The sequence below is a fragment of the Poeciliopsis prolifica genome, unplaced genomic scaffold (genome assembly GCF_027474105.1).
Source record: "Poeciliopsis prolifica strain line A6 unplaced genomic scaffold, Auburn_PproV2 SCAFFOLD020, whole genome shotgun sequence".
In the NCBI taxonomy this organism is placed as follows: domain Eukaryota; kingdom Metazoa; phylum Chordata; class Actinopteri; order Cyprinodontiformes; family Poeciliidae; genus Poeciliopsis; species Poeciliopsis prolifica.
Window position 1 is genome coordinate 4,252,326 of NW_026562395.1, and position 15,644 is coordinate 4,267,969.

Consider the following 15,644-nt stretch of genomic DNA (forward strand, 5'->3'; position numbering starts at 1 on the left):
TTGTTTTCAAGACAAAAACAAACAAACAAAAAAAACACAGTTTTTCCCATTCTTCACCACTAACATTTTTGTATTAAAATAAAGTTTCTTGCACTTTTAATAAAATTTCCTAGGACACTTCCAACTTATTTCATTTGCGATAAGCTGTAATAAGAAACACAAAATTCATCTGCATATGGAATACAAGAGTGAGAAATTCTGGAGATTATTTGTATGTAGAAATCACATGACCGAATGTTTATTAAAAGGACCATTGCTACAAAAGACAAGTTCACATGAGGAAAATATAATTTAACCAAAACTACAACAAAACACACATTACTCAATACAGTCCATTTTATGACAGTTGTCGATTTCATTCATGTTTTAACGAATGATGTTTAAAAAGGTGCTGTGGTGCTCAGTATTGAAAAGAGAAAACAAAACAAAATAAGCAATACAAGTTAAATAAACACGTAGCAATGCATAACTGTACAGGTCAGGGCATATTTAAACTTTGCTGGAAAAACAAAATAAGACTAAAATAAAGTATGAAATACAGTGATGGGAGCTGAAGTGTTAAATGGATCTTTCAAGTTTTCTTTCTTCACCAGCTTAGAAAATCTGAAGGGGCATCATTTATGCCACAGCTGCTGTTAGCGTCACGAGGAAAGGCACTTAATCCTCAGTTGCTCAGTGATTGTAATGCACACTTGTTAATGCTGCTCAGCTACTGGAAAAGGTCAACAAAACAGTTGTATTGCACGTTAAACGCTCTAGAAAAAGACGCTGTCGCTTCTTAGTCTAAATGTTGGTAAATATATATTTTTTGAAACAGGAATGTAGGCTAACAATTGGCAATCCCCCCCCCCAAAAAATACTGCACTTTAATTCCAAGTTGGTGGAGTTTCTGGGCTTCTCCACACAGGCTCACTGTCTCACACGTTCATCACCTCTGGCACGGCACAACGGCACCCTCCTCAGCCTTTACAGGGAAACACTTGTGAGGTTTTAAATGTAAATGCCCTTTTTATTTTGAACAGTTTTTTTCCTTTTTTTTAACCTGAATCTTAATATGTAGCTTCTCACCTGTTCTTCAGTTTCATCCATCTCTGCTGTCGTCTCTGTGACAGCTTCTATTTTGTAGTTTGGACTCCCGTCTCCGTTCTTCACCAGCAGCGTTGCAGAGGCCAGCTGGACGCCGTCGCCATCTTTCTTTGGCAAACCTGAAGAAAGATGGAAACTAATATTATCATCTACAATTCCACTAAGGGATTAAAAACGTAAATACAAAGAATCCATATCCATTAAACCTTTTCACCACACAATACATTTTTGAGTCATTTGTAGGGATTACATGAGGAAATTCATGAAAGTAAAAGGAAAAAAGGGCTTACAGTAGCCCAGGGCCACAAGTTTTGGGGTGGAGGCCCAAAACTAAAATTTTTTTAAAATGTGTACTGTGCATATTCACACTGAAATCAAGGGCTCATTTTGCATGTAGTGTTTTATTAAAATATTGCTGGATTATTAACTAAAACGAACACTCAAATATTTAAAAATAATACTTTTTTTGGGACCAACATGGATTCATCCATCAATTCATACCGGCAAACATGTAGGCCTACTTATTAATGAGTAATTTATGCCACAAAAACTGGCTTAATCTGAGGCCCTTAATCTCTAGACCTGGCCCTGTTTAATTTGTTTACCAGCTTCGCACACCCCGAGATTGGAGTTGGGACTTTTTTTTTTGCAAAATAGCTCAAGCTTATTCAAACTAAAGACTTTTGTAAGACTCTTCTATCTTCAGGTTTTGAAATGTATCTTTAGGCAAATGGAAGCAATTTGGATAATTTCACAAAAGTTGAAAAAGTGGGCATACATGCCTGATATGGTCATATGTCGGTGGATCCCAGGTCTCAACAGCTTAAACACTGTAAGGGTGGAGGACACCTCCTTGTCTCCAGACAAGGTGGCCGACGTATTAAGGAGTGGGAAAGTAACGTCAGCTGACACCGCTCGGCGAATCGGGATGCAGCTTCCGTGCGGCGGAGGCTCACACCTATGCAGGCGAGAGAAAACTTACCAAAAAATAAAACTAAACAAAAAATAGCATCTATAATTTCTTTTTAAGCTGACAAATCTCCACGCAACTTTTTTGTGGCTGACAATCCCATCTGACAAAAAAAGCTGGACTTACCTGCTGAATTTGATGGAAGACAGGATATGTTCAGGGCCCGCGACTTTAGATTTCTGCGACAGATCGACACATTAAGATGTCATAAATCGAGTCTGGAACCTCGCGCTGCAAGTAGACTTTTTTTGCAGTTCCTCCTCTCTTTGAGGGTCTACGTAAGCTAACCTCTCTACAGGTGTCTGCTGGGTGATGAGAGCCCGCAAAGCCTCGGCGGCCTCGGCCTGGCCGCCCGGCGCGCACGTGCAGAGGCATTCTGGGCCAGCTACTTGAACTGGCTCCATAAAGCTTAAAATCTGAGTTGCTGACGCCTGTCGACAACAGGAAGGGACATGAGTACATGGACATCTTATGCACAACACTTAAAAAGAAAACATGTTCAATCTCTACGGCTAGTCGCACTCTACCTCACAGGAAGCGGATTCCACTTGGATCCGCTTCCTGTGAGGATGTCTCCAACCGGCACTCACTGAGAGTGTCTGTAATCTGAACTGTGACGATAATAAGAATAATGGAGGAACTGGGTTCCTGTCTAAGAAAGGAATGATTTCAAATGATTATTTGAAAAAATTTGTATTATTTAAAAAAATAAGGATTCATTTGAATCCTTATTTCAAATGATTATTTGAAATAATTCAAAGTTAGCTTAAATTATTACTCTGTAACAAAAGAGATCAGAGGACTCAACACATTTGCTTTGTAGGGAGACGTTTTTTTTTATTCCAGAAGTCAAACAGTGAGGTGGTGAAAGACAGCAGCACAGTCAAGAAAGATGATATTAAGCAATTGTTACAAGGACAAAACACACATCTGTTTGGTGAAGGAGGTTAGCACCACATTGAGGAAAATGGCACGATTCTCACAGAGTATAAAGCATAAGCATCTACGTAACCACGCACCTAAAGCTGCTTTCCTGGTTTCAAATAAAAAGGTGGGCGCACGTTAATGTTGAACCAAGTCGGACAAAGACATCAAAATTCACAGTGAGTAGAATAAGACTACAGTATGCTAATCCCGGTCGTTACTCGACGCACCGAACGGCTCTCCCCACTTGGCTGAACACTAGAAAACGGCTACATGGAAATAATCAGCTTAGAGATTTGAGGGGAGCATTAAATGAGACTTGTTCGTTCCCCAAACACCAACCTGCTTCCAGTTGTTTGCTTCATTTGCTCTTCAAAAGCTGAAACTTTGCTTCAAGTAATTTACAGATAAGGACCTATGTTACCATAATTTATAAAGGTTCTGGATTCATTAATTGTCAAGGTGTGTAAAAAGCTTTAATATAAATTCTTCTTCTATTGCAGTAGTATAATATTACAAAGAAAAGTGTAGAAAAGTACAACTTTTAATTGTAGCAAATATATTCAAGTGAGGAAAACATCCCAAAATAAGAAAGAATTGGTCTTAACAACAACAAAAAAATCAAATTGCAAAATTTTTGGTTCCCCTAAAAATATCACATAAATGTAACCTTGAAATGTAATTTCACATTTATATTTGACTTTTTCACATTGATTGCAGATTGTAGCAACTCCTAACTCCTAATTAGTAATCAATTACTTCCAGTGTCTCTGGGTTATTTTTGGTTCAGTAAGTCTCCATAGCAAACGTTTGGGTATGGTAGAGATCTTGTAATCCTGTGGGCTTGTTTCTCTTCCAAAGCTCCTGATGTCGTGTTAAGAGTGCATGGGATCGTGACTGTTTTAAATTATGTGTATATAAAAAAGAAGAAGAAGAAAAAAAAAGTTCTCTCTTAAAATAGGATTTTATTTCTCCCCCCACTGAATAAATAAATCCAAATTAAAAGTTAGATTTTCCTAAAATCTTCATTGTAACATTGTGCGCCAGCCGTCTCTTCATTTCATGTTAAGTTGTACCATAAAAACTCTGAAAAGAAGTTAGCAAAAATATGAACAGAGCTTTTCAAACAGTTCACAAGCAAAGCAAGGCACGCTAGAACTACAGTGGCTCACAGCACAGGACCAGCACAGCCACGTCAGAAACTATTTTGATCCAAATCAACCCATCCATGTTTCTGCTAATAAACCCTTCTAATATCACAGATACTCCACCTTGGCACCAACTAAAACACACACCACCTCTAGGTGCCAGGAGGACGACACATAAAACTAAAGTGCAGACGATCACTGTATTTATTCCACAACTGATTAAAGACGTTTATATATGTAAATCTTTGTTTTTTTAATGGTCATCACTTATGGTTTTTCTAGCTGCTAAAAATATAGAGACTTTAACCAGTGGTGGCCTACGGTGTCCTGTTTACACCACAATACATTAAATAAATAATGACCCACATATATTATTTACAACTAATACTGACATCTTCTAGTAAATATGTGATGTTTGATTTTTTTTTTTTTCATTTTTTATTACTGAATGTTGGCATCCCTTGCTTACTTTCAAGCAACAGTATGATTGCACCACTTATGAGGATTTCAGCCAGTGATGGTCTGGATGAGGATTTTGGCATTAGGCTACTCAGTGAACATCGTGTCACGACCCGTTTGGGTCCGACACCGGAATGACACAGCTTTGAGATAAATAGAAAAACAAATAATCATTGAACTGCATACACATATGTTTATGTATATAGCTCATTTTTAAATCAAATTCTGATAAAATAGAGACTCAAGAGAATCCTAACATCTACTATAAACCAAATGACTGTTAGGAGGCAGTCAGCACTTGTTTTATATATAAAGAACTAAAACACAACAAGAAAAGTTCAGTCTAACAGAAAAATAATAATGCTACAGTTATAAGTGCAACATGGGAACATTTCTGTTCTCTGAGTGGTAATGAGGAACTCCCTTTAAAATCCAACAGGAAGTATGAATAAAGAAAATGGAAACTGATGGATCGGCTCTTAAAAATGTAAATTACATTAATTTCTTGTAGCTTATTACTTCTTTATAAAGTGAATGTTATCATATTAGAATTTCAACATCTACATTTACTGACAAACGGACAAAAAGAAAAAAGTTAAGCACCACGACAATCACCCATAAGGAATGGTCCAGTTTGGACATAATTTGGTACCCATGGAGACCAGGTCTGCGTTATGTCAAGAATTTAATTAGCAATGAAAGATTGTAAGAAGTTACATCTCCAAAACAACGTAAACTTCCCACCATACCATTCCTACTGTTCCAAATCTTTTTAATGTGATCCATTCCTTACAACAAAGGTAGTCAGTTTTTTTACAACACAGTGACACCTATTACTCTCATTAAGGTAAAGCGCCAATTTTAAAAGAACAATTGGTAGCCCAGCTAGCCAATCAGCTAAAACTTGTTACACTGCCAGTGTTACTCTTAAAAGAGAAAAGTAAAAAAAAGAATAAACTTCTACAATAAGCTGAAGCAACTTCAGGACTACGGTACTACTAAATTTAAATGTTAATGTAATCACCAGTGTAGCCAACTATACGTGTCTGTATGTTGCAACCTGTGACTTATATGCAAGTACAGCTTATACTTGTGTACATTTTTTTTTTCTGTTCAATAGTCTGGAAATTACAGGACTGAGAAGCATAATGTTAAAACAACGTCTGACTTACAAAACATGCTGGCATGTCAAGTTGATATAAATCAATTTTCCTTGAGAAATGGAGAAAAAATTGTTTTTTTTCCTCAAGGTATCTGAACACACCCACAAATTGTGTCATCCCAAATCAGCTACAATAAAATCGCCTGACCTCCTGTAAACCGAACATGCGATCTCTGTAAAAGAAAGCACTGAAAACACCTTCTCTCATTGTTTTGACCTTCATGTACTCTTGCATCTACCTGTAACGCTTTACACTTTGTGCCCACTTTTGCTCCTTTAAAGTCAAAGCATCGCTGTTCTGAATGTGGACCGAAACCACATCTGAACCAGACCATTCCCTCAGGGTGTTTAACATTGTTTTTGTCAGTGAGTGTATATGTACTGTTGACATTCCAAAACGTCCACAACGGAATGCAGTCGGCACTGATGTGCCTACAAAACTAGCACCGTCGATGTTTTAGCACGCGGAAACGCGCAAAGTTTCTATATGGGACTTGACACACTTTATGATTTGCCATTCGCACGCAGACACACGCTCAGCCTCACTGGGTGGGATAGGTTAGATTTAGTCCGAGTTCGGCCCCGTCGGGGAGCTGGTGGCAGGCGGCAGGCTCTGGAGGAGCAGCGGGCTCAGCTTGGACAGCAAGCCGGGTCGAGGCAAAGCCTGGAAGGAGGGGAGCAAGGTGGACAGGCGGGGAGGTTGAAGGGTGTACAGACCTGTTATATTGACCGGAGTCGGTAGAGGACAAGAACCTGCCGCGCACACAGAGGAAGAGGAGGACGACGACGAGGAAGGGGGCGAGCGAGGGTGGCGGGGGGGTTTGTGGCTGTTGCTGGGAGACCGGAGAACAGAACGACTGTGGGAGGGACGTCTCTTCTCCTGAGGCTTAGAGTCTGAAGAAAGAAAAAGAAAGAAAGAGAGAGAGACACACACGTACACCCGGCTCACAAACATGCAGGGAACTGTGCGCACACACACAGAGGTAAAATGGTTTCCAAGTTTTCTACTTGAAGAGGAGTTGGGGGGACATTGTGATGATGGAAAAGAAAGAAAGGACATGAAATCTAAATAATCACAAAAATAGAGTTTCACCAAATCAAATTTAAGGCCTTGTTAAAACAATCATAATTCAAATTTAAGGCCTGCACCACAACAGAAATTTACAAAAGAAAACTGCCTATTCTATATTACACACAAGAAGTGTTTCACAAAATGCATGTAACATCGTATGGGTTGTCCAGCATCATCCAGCCAACTGGTGATAAATTTACACTAACAGATGCAAAAGAAGCTAGCTTCCTAGCTAAAAAGGGGTACATTAAGAGCTAGTCAACGGTAGCCCCAAGCGCCTAGTCAGAACAGAATGAGAACATCTGCGTGGAACTAAGACGTTCGCTTTGTGAGAAAAGCACATCGAGAAAAATAAACTACCTAGATTATATGATATTAAATAGTCCTGCCACAACAAAATGTAAGGCTTGATGAATTTATTTAAGGAAAACTTACTTTTTTTTTTAAAAACAAGATTAAGACATTTTTTAAAGCCTTAATTTTAGATAAATTAATCTCAGAATTTTTTTAAGGATGCATGGACATCCTGAGTAAATATCTTCATTGTGATACTCAAAGATAAAGTTGCCGTTTTGTGTTGGAATTTGCTTGAATGTATGAAATAAAAGTATTTTGCATATTTTGCATAGGTAAGATTGGAGCTATGAACTTGGGAAAGGGACCCTTGTAAATAAGCATATATACTGATTTTAAATAAATCTGACTGTAAAGGTCAGCGTTTTCGAGACGCAAGAGGAAAAAAAAGCAAAATAATTCTTTCTCCAAAGTGAATAATTAAAAATCCTTACCCGCTTATAGAAACCGAAACTATGGAATGCAAACGCAATCATTTTTTTCTAAAACATATTTGCTTCCTCTCAATAATCCTGGATGAAGAAAAACAACATAATAAATGCAAAACCTAAAACAATATGAAGGAAAACATTTAAAATGACTCATTGAAGATTAATGGTCGGACTTAAAAATCCACCAAACATGTCAACTAGAAATGAGCAGAAGAAAAGGGATGAACACATGAGAATGGAGTTTATGAGGTAAAATCCCCTCCAGTGATACGGCGAGACGGTTTGGACATCAACTTACCTTTGACAGGTTCGAGTGACTTGTTGCCTCCACGTCCACTGGCGTGTGCGCTGTGGTGATGTGTGTGATGCCGGGGCGGCGGGGTGCAGCCGAAGGTGAAGCTCGGAGAGCTTTGGATTTTTGGAGAGGGAGTCTTGCTGCTGCTGCTCTGGCTGTTGTAGCGAATGCGGCCATTCCTGTTTTCTGATGTTGACCCAGACAGAAGGCTGTCGGAGGACGGGACGAAAACAAACCAGTTGGTCCAACTGTTATCTAGAAGCAGGGACGATAAAGTCTTACGGAGAGGGCTCACTTGTTGAAACTTTTCGGTGGCGACACCTTGCTGCCGTTGTTTTGTACTTTGGGAGGCGGCTGGATTTGCGTGTTGAGGCCTTTGGTGTTGCGGACGTGCTTGAGGATCCAGGCTCGGAGGTTGGTGAGGCAGGTGTGCTCGGACAGCACCAGGCGAGGCCACGGGTTGCACTCCGCCATGTCCAGAGCTGAGACGGCCACGGCACGGCCCACCTGGTGCACATCGACAAGAATTATGGAAAACCAAACAGCAATGAACAACACTGCCTTGGAAAAGTACGATGTAAAAAGTAAAAAAAAGGTCAACATTATGAAATGGAAAGAAAACTAGTGACAAAAAATGGTCAGTATGTCAGCTATTATGACTACAGACATATGAGGATATCCTAAGCTAGTCCTGCTATAAAATTCATTACAAAGAAAAATATTTATTTTTGGATCACTAACACATGAGTCTGCTTTAATCCAAGCTGTTTCATTCGTGGTGTGGATGTATGTTATGTAGAATCTGATTAATTGATTACTGAAATAATTGTCAATTAATTCAGTAATTGATTAATTGCTAATTAGAGTATTCAGACTCTTTGCTGTAAGAAGAACACATAAATAAGCAAAAACTGTGCACAAGATACAACAATTTTGAATTCAAGATAAAAAAATTTATGTAAATTATTAATCTGCTAATCTGAATAAGTTATGCTGTATCAATGTTAGGCAGAAAGGGCTGAGCTTTTTACATCCTGATGTTAGAAGTATTTCTTTAGCTGAAAATGATCACAGAAGGTATGTTATGTTGTTGCATTTTAGGCAATAAAATGTTTTTTTTAAAAAGGAATTGAATTACTTATTTATTTGTATTGAATGTATTTCTAATGTTACATAAAATAAACTCAAGTGGTTAACAGAAAAATCTACTAAATGCAGCAATGTTTTTATCCAGTTGATCTACTAATAGAATTATTCCAGAATTATAAATGACTAAAACTAATTATTGGCTGCAGCTCTAATGCTGTCTAAGTCTCAAATCTTTTTGCAGCCTTTAACAGTTTTTTTCTCCCCATTTCTGTACCATTTTTAGCTCCATGCATCTTCCCATCTATCATTCCCACAGCCTGATGTTGCCACCACTATGTTTTCTTGTGGATATGGTGTACTATTGTGATTTGGATTATGGGCCAAAAAGTTCACTTTTGATCTCATGTGAACAGAGGATCTTCTCCACATGGCTGCGGCCCGAGGCAAGCTGCCCGTATGACTTTACGGTTTTGTTTCAACATTGGCTTTTCTCTCGTTACTCAACCAGAAGTGTGGGATGCTATGGAGGCTTCTTTTCAACAGAATACATTGAAGTTGTCAATACTTTTGCGATGTTTCTTCCCACCTGCTCAAATATCTCTGGAGTGTATTTGGGAGGAAACGACGAGGGTGGAGGCGGGGTCGCCCGGCCGTTGTCGTGGCAGGCGGGCGGCATGGAGTTCATGGATTTTCCTGTGTTATAGTTGCACTCCAAAGTATAACTGGTGACCACCAAAAAGAGAGAGAAGTGATTATCACCATGTTTGTTAAAAGAAATACATCAGCAGCTTTCTGCAGGTTAATTTCAGCAAGACTTCCATAAAGCTAATCATCGCCACTTGACAAATAATCACTGTGCCTTCTTCAGTAACGGTGAAAATCGAATGTTGCACTGATACATTTGTAGAAGAGTAACCTGTGAAGCACTCCTATTGCCTTGTGGACAGCCACACGACCGCTGCCTTCTTTAGACTGACCGTCCCGCTTGTCCCGCGCGTACATGTTTTTTTCGGAGAAGTTACAGCCCAAGAAGTCGAAGTGGGCCGAGTTGACGGCGATCAGCCTGGGATACAGCATGTTCTCCACCTGGAGAGAAAGAATCAACAACGGGAAAATAAAGCACAGGCTTATTTAACACAAAATATTCCTTTTTTTTTGACAAAAACAGTACACATGTACAATGATCCTCCTACTTGCTGGGTCTCGTCAGCCAGATTATTTCCATACATGAAGCATCCCCGTTTGGAGGCGTGGCCGTGTAAGTCCACGTAATAGGCCACGCCTCCATCGTGCGGTGGCACCGACTCGCTTTGCGCCTCCTCCGGATCGCCCCGGTCCCCGGTTCCGGACGCCATCTTCTCCGGGGAGTCAGCGGAGCAGTTCTGGTCCCCGTTCCCCAACTCTGCTGTGCTCCAGCTGTTCTCCTCCATCACCATGGACACCTCGGCCGGTGGGGGAGAGCTCCCGCCTTTCTCCGCGTTCCGCTGGTTCAAGCTGATCTCCAGCGGCGTCAGGGGAGGGGACTGGTGCTGGTTTGTCAGCATGTTGTTCAGAGGGGTGGGCTGCGTCTGGAGTGTGCCTATGCTGTGTGCGGTTGGTTGTGTAGCGTGTAAGCGGTTGTGTGTGTGGTGGTACAGCAGTAAAGCTTTAGCTGCATAGATGGAAGGGTGGAGTTCAGGGTTGGGGTTCAGGTACTGTCTGTTTAGGTTCACTCCTCTGGAGTCAGTTCTGCGAGGGGAGAAAAAAACAAACAACAAAACAAAAAAAACATTAGTGCCTTGCGAAAGTATTCACAACCACAAACCGCCAAAGTTGTTGAGAAATTTATGGAACTACGTAAACGGCAAATTCTTGAGGCAAAGGCAATGTTCACACTATTTAGATCAAAGCATCATTGTCACCAAAGTTCAGGCTTAAATACAATTAAGAAACTGTGGCGAGACAAAAAAAATTGAGGTTAAAAGTTGTGAAGAATGGGGAATGAAATTCAGTCTCCAGTAAAGTTGGTGGGAATTTATCTCAAAGAGTTGATGGCGTTACTAAACAATGCAAAGACACAAAATCTCATTATGTGGTTTTGATCTAGTTTCTAGTTAAAATATCTTAGTTCACTTAAAATAAAGCAAAAACTAACATACACATGACTTTGCAGAACATCAGAGCTTGATTTAAGTAAATAGTTTCTTAATATCAATGGAAAAGTACTAGTTCCCCTGGCAGAAAGTTGTAAGTGAAATAATCTGCCAGTGGAGCTAGTACTTTTTGATCAAAATTAAGGAACTGTTGACTAAAAATAAGGTCCTCGATCATGTTGAAAAGCTACTTGTAAGTTAATTTGATCTTATTTCAAGATATTTGCACTAGAAAGCAGACCAAATATTCTTGGTAAGATTTTATCTTTTTGCAATGAAGAAAATTGTGGTTCTAGAATGGATTAATTCAGATCAAACTAATCATAGAAGAATGTCACACTTCTTTGAAAACCCTTGCAAACAAGCACTAGTTTGTGCTGGTCTATCACAAACTAGTGCTTGTGGTTGCAATGTGGCAAAATGTGAAGAAGTTCCAGGGGCACGGATGCATTTGTTGAATCGTCACCTGTAGTGTCCTCGGACCACACCGTCTGGGTTCAGCATGGGAATGAGCTTGAACACGAACATGCTGCGCAGCATGTGCGCACGGGGGTCGTCTCGCCGCAGAATGAAGTTGAGGAAACCGTTGAACACGAACGAGGACGGCGTTTCTCCGGGGTGCACACGGCTGCTGAGGAAAAACACCTGCAGGAGCAAACCACCAGGCCGGGATGAGCTCCGCCCCCGATGCAAGAACACGCCAGACCAGAGCTCTGGCGCTCTAATCAAAGCTGAAAACTTTACCCTCTTGTCCGGGAAGCGATGCGGTCTGGGGGTGTTGGTGTCAGGAAACAGCTTGGGTAGACGGGTTTCTCTCTCATCCCACATGCCGGCGCAGTTGGTCACAGTGAGGAGGTCCACCCTGTTGCCGTCGAGAGAGTTGCACAGCAATTCCCTGTGATAGTACACAGTGCCCGGTGCACTAAAAACAAGACAAAGAGGAGAAAAAATGCTGATAACAATTCAGCCACGAAGTTGCAGACTCCCACCTTCTTCAAGTTAAATGAAATTGGTGTCAAACGTTTGTTGGAGCAAAACGTTTAGTTTGTGCTGTTATAATTTTTAAGATTTTACAAAAAAATAAAAGCTTCCTGATGTCACCAGAGATCAACCTGTCCTCCACCCTACATATTAACAAAAAACTAAATAAGGGCTGCAACTAATGATTATTCTAGTAAACAATTAATCCATCGATTATTCTGACAAATAAATCGGGTAAAAAAATAAAAATAAAATTTAAATCGCCACATTCTGCAGATTTTTCATTTACCACTTCAGCATTTTTTATACAGAATTGGAATTACATTAAAGATCCAAATATGAACAATTCACTTCCTTTTTAAAATAAGAAAATCAACCTTTTATTCTCTAAGAAGCTATAACGTAGCATTCACTTAGTGAATAGGGACCAAGTGAAGCTAAAACTATGCCACATATTTCCAGATAAAGGTGTTTTTATCTTAAATGCAATATTTAAAGAATGGTCTTGGTGACCTTTGATGATGTCTGGAAACATTTATTAATATCTTTAAAATAATAACATCACAAACAAAACGTTTTTTCTGCACCAATTTTGTTTGATTTAAAGAAGGCGGAGGTGAGAAGGGTTAGTCGTGACTTCAGGTGTTCCCCGTTCGTCTTCACCTGCTCGGACTGAGCTGAGCAGCGTTGGGGTAGCTCTCGTCCAGCTGCTGCAGCATCTCCTGGCACTCGCTGTAAGAGAACGGGTAGCAGAAGGAGAAGTAGGTGGTTGTTCCTCGCACTTCCAGCAGCCGGTGAGTGAAAGACAGAATGAACTGGTTGTTTACAGTCTGCGAGGAAGCGAAAGAGAGACACAGAGAGGCATATTTTTAGCAGGATAATAATTAGCTGCCTCTTTCCCAGATTGTGATACTGACAGCCTCGGAGAAGGACGCGGCGGGTGTGCTCATACCTCCACTATGGGTCTGTCCCGGATTCTCTCCCAGCGGTTTCTGACCGGTAAGGTGCGAACGAAGGGAGCCATGCCCTGGCTGTAAAGCTTCCTCTGATTGTTCATGTTCATCACGTTGATCTTCAGCAGTCTCCCGGGCATGGCACCGCGCACGCTGAAGTAAAACCACGATCTGGAAACAACGCATCCCAAACGTCAAGAAAGCAAGTTGCCACGCGACGCCGATGACGTATTTTTATTGACAACGGCTCACCTGTTTCCGTTCTCGTACTCTGTGCCAGCACAGTCCGGCTGGGTCCACACGTTGAACTCGTAGTCGGGGGTGATGTGCAGCCCTGAGGGGGAACTTCCAACTTGGGCTCCATCAGACACAGGGCTTGAGATGCCCTTCTCTACTTTCTCCACTCGGGCCAGGTTCCCAGAGTCAAACTTGGAGCTAAACACGATGTTCCCAAAGCGGACCTCCATGTCTATGAACACAGTTCTCTTTCTGCACTCAGGCGGATTATTAAGTGCCAGTCAGATATCTGACACTGTTAACCTGTGAAAAAAATGTAAAATCTGGGTACAAAACATGCCACGTTTCCTATGTGTCTGTTAAGGTCGAGATGGAACTGAACATGAAAACCATTCAGACAACCAGCACAACAAAGACACAATCAAAACTGTCAGATTACTTATTTCCCGGCGATAATAACTCAGAAATAGTCCAAATATTTTGGATGTATTTTTATTTCTTTCCTACTTACGAAAAGTTTCTGTTTATATCATAGGTTTGTGGTGCCTTTCTATCCTGAAGAAAAAGATATAAAAGGTCAGGTATTTCACAAGGAGATATTAGCAAACATGGAAAACCTTACATAATCTTGTATTAAGGCAGAGAGTATTGTGCCCACCATAAGAAAGACTTTACAGTATTCAATTATGCCGCATAACTGATCAGTAGATTATTGCGAGGAAATGCAAAAGAAAAAAAAGTCCCATGTCCCCTGGAGGGCTCTAGTTTAGCACATTTCAGCAACAAGGCAGAAAGAAGAAAGAAAGACCCTGAAATAAACCGTTCCTGTGAATTAAAACCGTGCACAACCAGAAAAATAGTAAAAACAAAACGTATTCATTAAAAGAAATATCAAAAATATCATAGCTTCTAACACTTTAATAATTTTTTTAAAAATGCAAATTTATGACATGCAACAATGTTTTGTTCTGCATAAAAATAATTTCACCCTCATGCTGGGCATTATCGCGTGCCCTCATCACACTACTCTCTGTTAGTAGCAGGAGTTGCCGTGACATAAAGCAAAATTTAATTTCCAGGCTTTCACATGGCCTCCATATTCTCCATATCTCAATTTAAAAAGAATAAGACAGACAAGTCCAATGAGTATTCAGAGAATCAGCTATTGGGCATTGGTTTCAGTCCAAACTTCTCCAACCGTGAAGTGAGTTTCACAGAATCAGTGGAAAGGACACCACACGCTAAAATATTTAACAGAATATTGTAAATCCCTCCAGTCGGCACGTAACAGCGCCGCTCTGTGGGCGCTCAGAGAACGACAGCAGTGTCTGGAACAAACAGGGCGCAGTCTATTCTTTAAACACGCGCACAAAACGGTTGCTTTCTCTTCAGCAATGGCTGCTTTGTTGTCAACTCTTATCAACCCGAATGCGACCGTGTTACATGACGATGCAGCCACGGACGGCCTTGTTTAGGTGTAGGATAAACAACATTAACAGCTGACTGACCCAGCAGGGAGTAAAGGGGGCGTCAATCAGCAGCCTTTGAAACACAAACAACGCGCCGTCCACATTATCTAAACAACCGCGCGAGCTCGCAACACAATAACGTTCCGAGCAGCAGTCGCCGTTAATGATATATTTCAGCTAGCAGGATTTCTCGAAGCTACCGAGGCTAACCTGGCAACCAACCTAGCAGCGACTGCTCGGGAAACATACACCATAAATTGTTCCTTTCTGACCGCGCGTTTTCCCAACACAATTATTCTCCAACGGATTCCATAAGCGAATAAACAACGTGTTTAGTCTCACCGGGCTATTTTTGGTCGACGTCCATGTTTGTTGTCGCCGTCCGTTCTAACCCTCAATACATCAATGTCGGTGCTGCGTTCAGGTTTCTCCGGAGAAACTACAGCCTGACAGAGGCTGGAATACTGAATGATTAAAAATCTGTCTCCCCCAAAATAAAAACAAACAAACAAACAAACAAAAAATAACCCACACCTAATAAAGTGCAATCATTAGTAAAAAAAAAAAACACGCAGTCGATATAAATGATTAATAAAACCGTAAATAACTTAAACGAGCGCACTCAAAAGTTTCAGTTCCCTTTAACTGAGGGTTAAAAAAAAGATATATTTTTGTGATTTAGGTGCCATGTGATTTTGCTTATAGTTTGTGCTTAGGCTTGTAAGCAAACACACTCGTTATATTCAAGCCCAATATGAGAATGACGTACAATAATGATAAAAACAAATAAACACTGTAATTTGACACTTTTACCAGTTACCTGCTGGGCTCAGTTTTCAAACTTGAAAACTATTTGTAAGATATCAGAACGATACAATTTTA

The 15,644-nt window shown here is 40.5% G+C and overlaps 1 protein-coding gene across 3 annotated transcripts; it reads right to left on the reverse strand.

Annotated features, from left to right (window-relative positions):
* Positions 1–147: 147 nt before the first annotated feature.
* On the reverse strand, positions 148–15,187 carry agbl5 (AGBL carboxypeptidase 5). Of its 3 annotated transcripts, none has more exons than XM_055044182.1 (17): positions 13,805–14,508; positions 13,309–13,596; positions 13,056–13,227; positions 12,767–12,933; positions 11,867–12,044; positions 11,589–11,767; positions 10,184–10,718; positions 9,907–10,076; positions 9,577–9,712; positions 8,197–8,408; positions 7,905–8,110; positions 6,467–6,643; positions 2,345–2,487; positions 2,183–2,235; positions 1,865–2,044; positions 1,069–1,205; positions 148–964 (listed from the first exon to the last, which is right to left on the reverse strand). In XM_055044182.1, the coding sequence occupies exons 2-16, from the start codon at positions 13,521–13,523 to the stop codon at positions 1,082–1,084; spliced, it is 2,847 nt and encodes a 948-aa protein (XP_054900157.1). In that variant the 5' UTR covers positions 13,524–13,596; positions 13,805–14,508; the 3' UTR covers positions 148–964; positions 1,069–1,081. The 3 variants fall into 3 exon arrangements, with proteins under 3 accessions (XP_054900157.1, XP_054900156.1, XP_054900155.1); XM_055044181.1 differs by lacking the exon at positions 13,805–14,508 and adding an exon at positions 15,105–15,187 and having other exon boundaries at positions 149–964; positions 1,869–2,044; XM_055044180.1 differs by having other exon boundaries at positions 149–964; positions 1,869–2,044; positions 13,805–14,503.
* Between the last annotated feature and the right edge of the window lie 457 nt (positions 15,188–15,644).

Bases quoted from the DNA above. Each gene is read 5' to 3' on its own strand.
- agbl5 (XM_055044181.1), bottom strand. From the start codon at position 13,523: ATGGAGGTCCGCTTTGGGAACATCGTGTTTAGCTCCAAGTTTGACTCT. The intron at 12,045-12,766 runs GTGAAGACGAAC...TCTTGTTTTTAG, and splicing joins GCTCAGCTCAGTCCGAGCAG to TGCACCGGGCACTGTGTACT. The intron at 2,236-2,344 runs GTTAGCTTACGT...GATCTGTCGCAG, and splicing joins CAGCAGACACCTGTAGAGAG to AAATCTAAAGTCGCGGGCCC.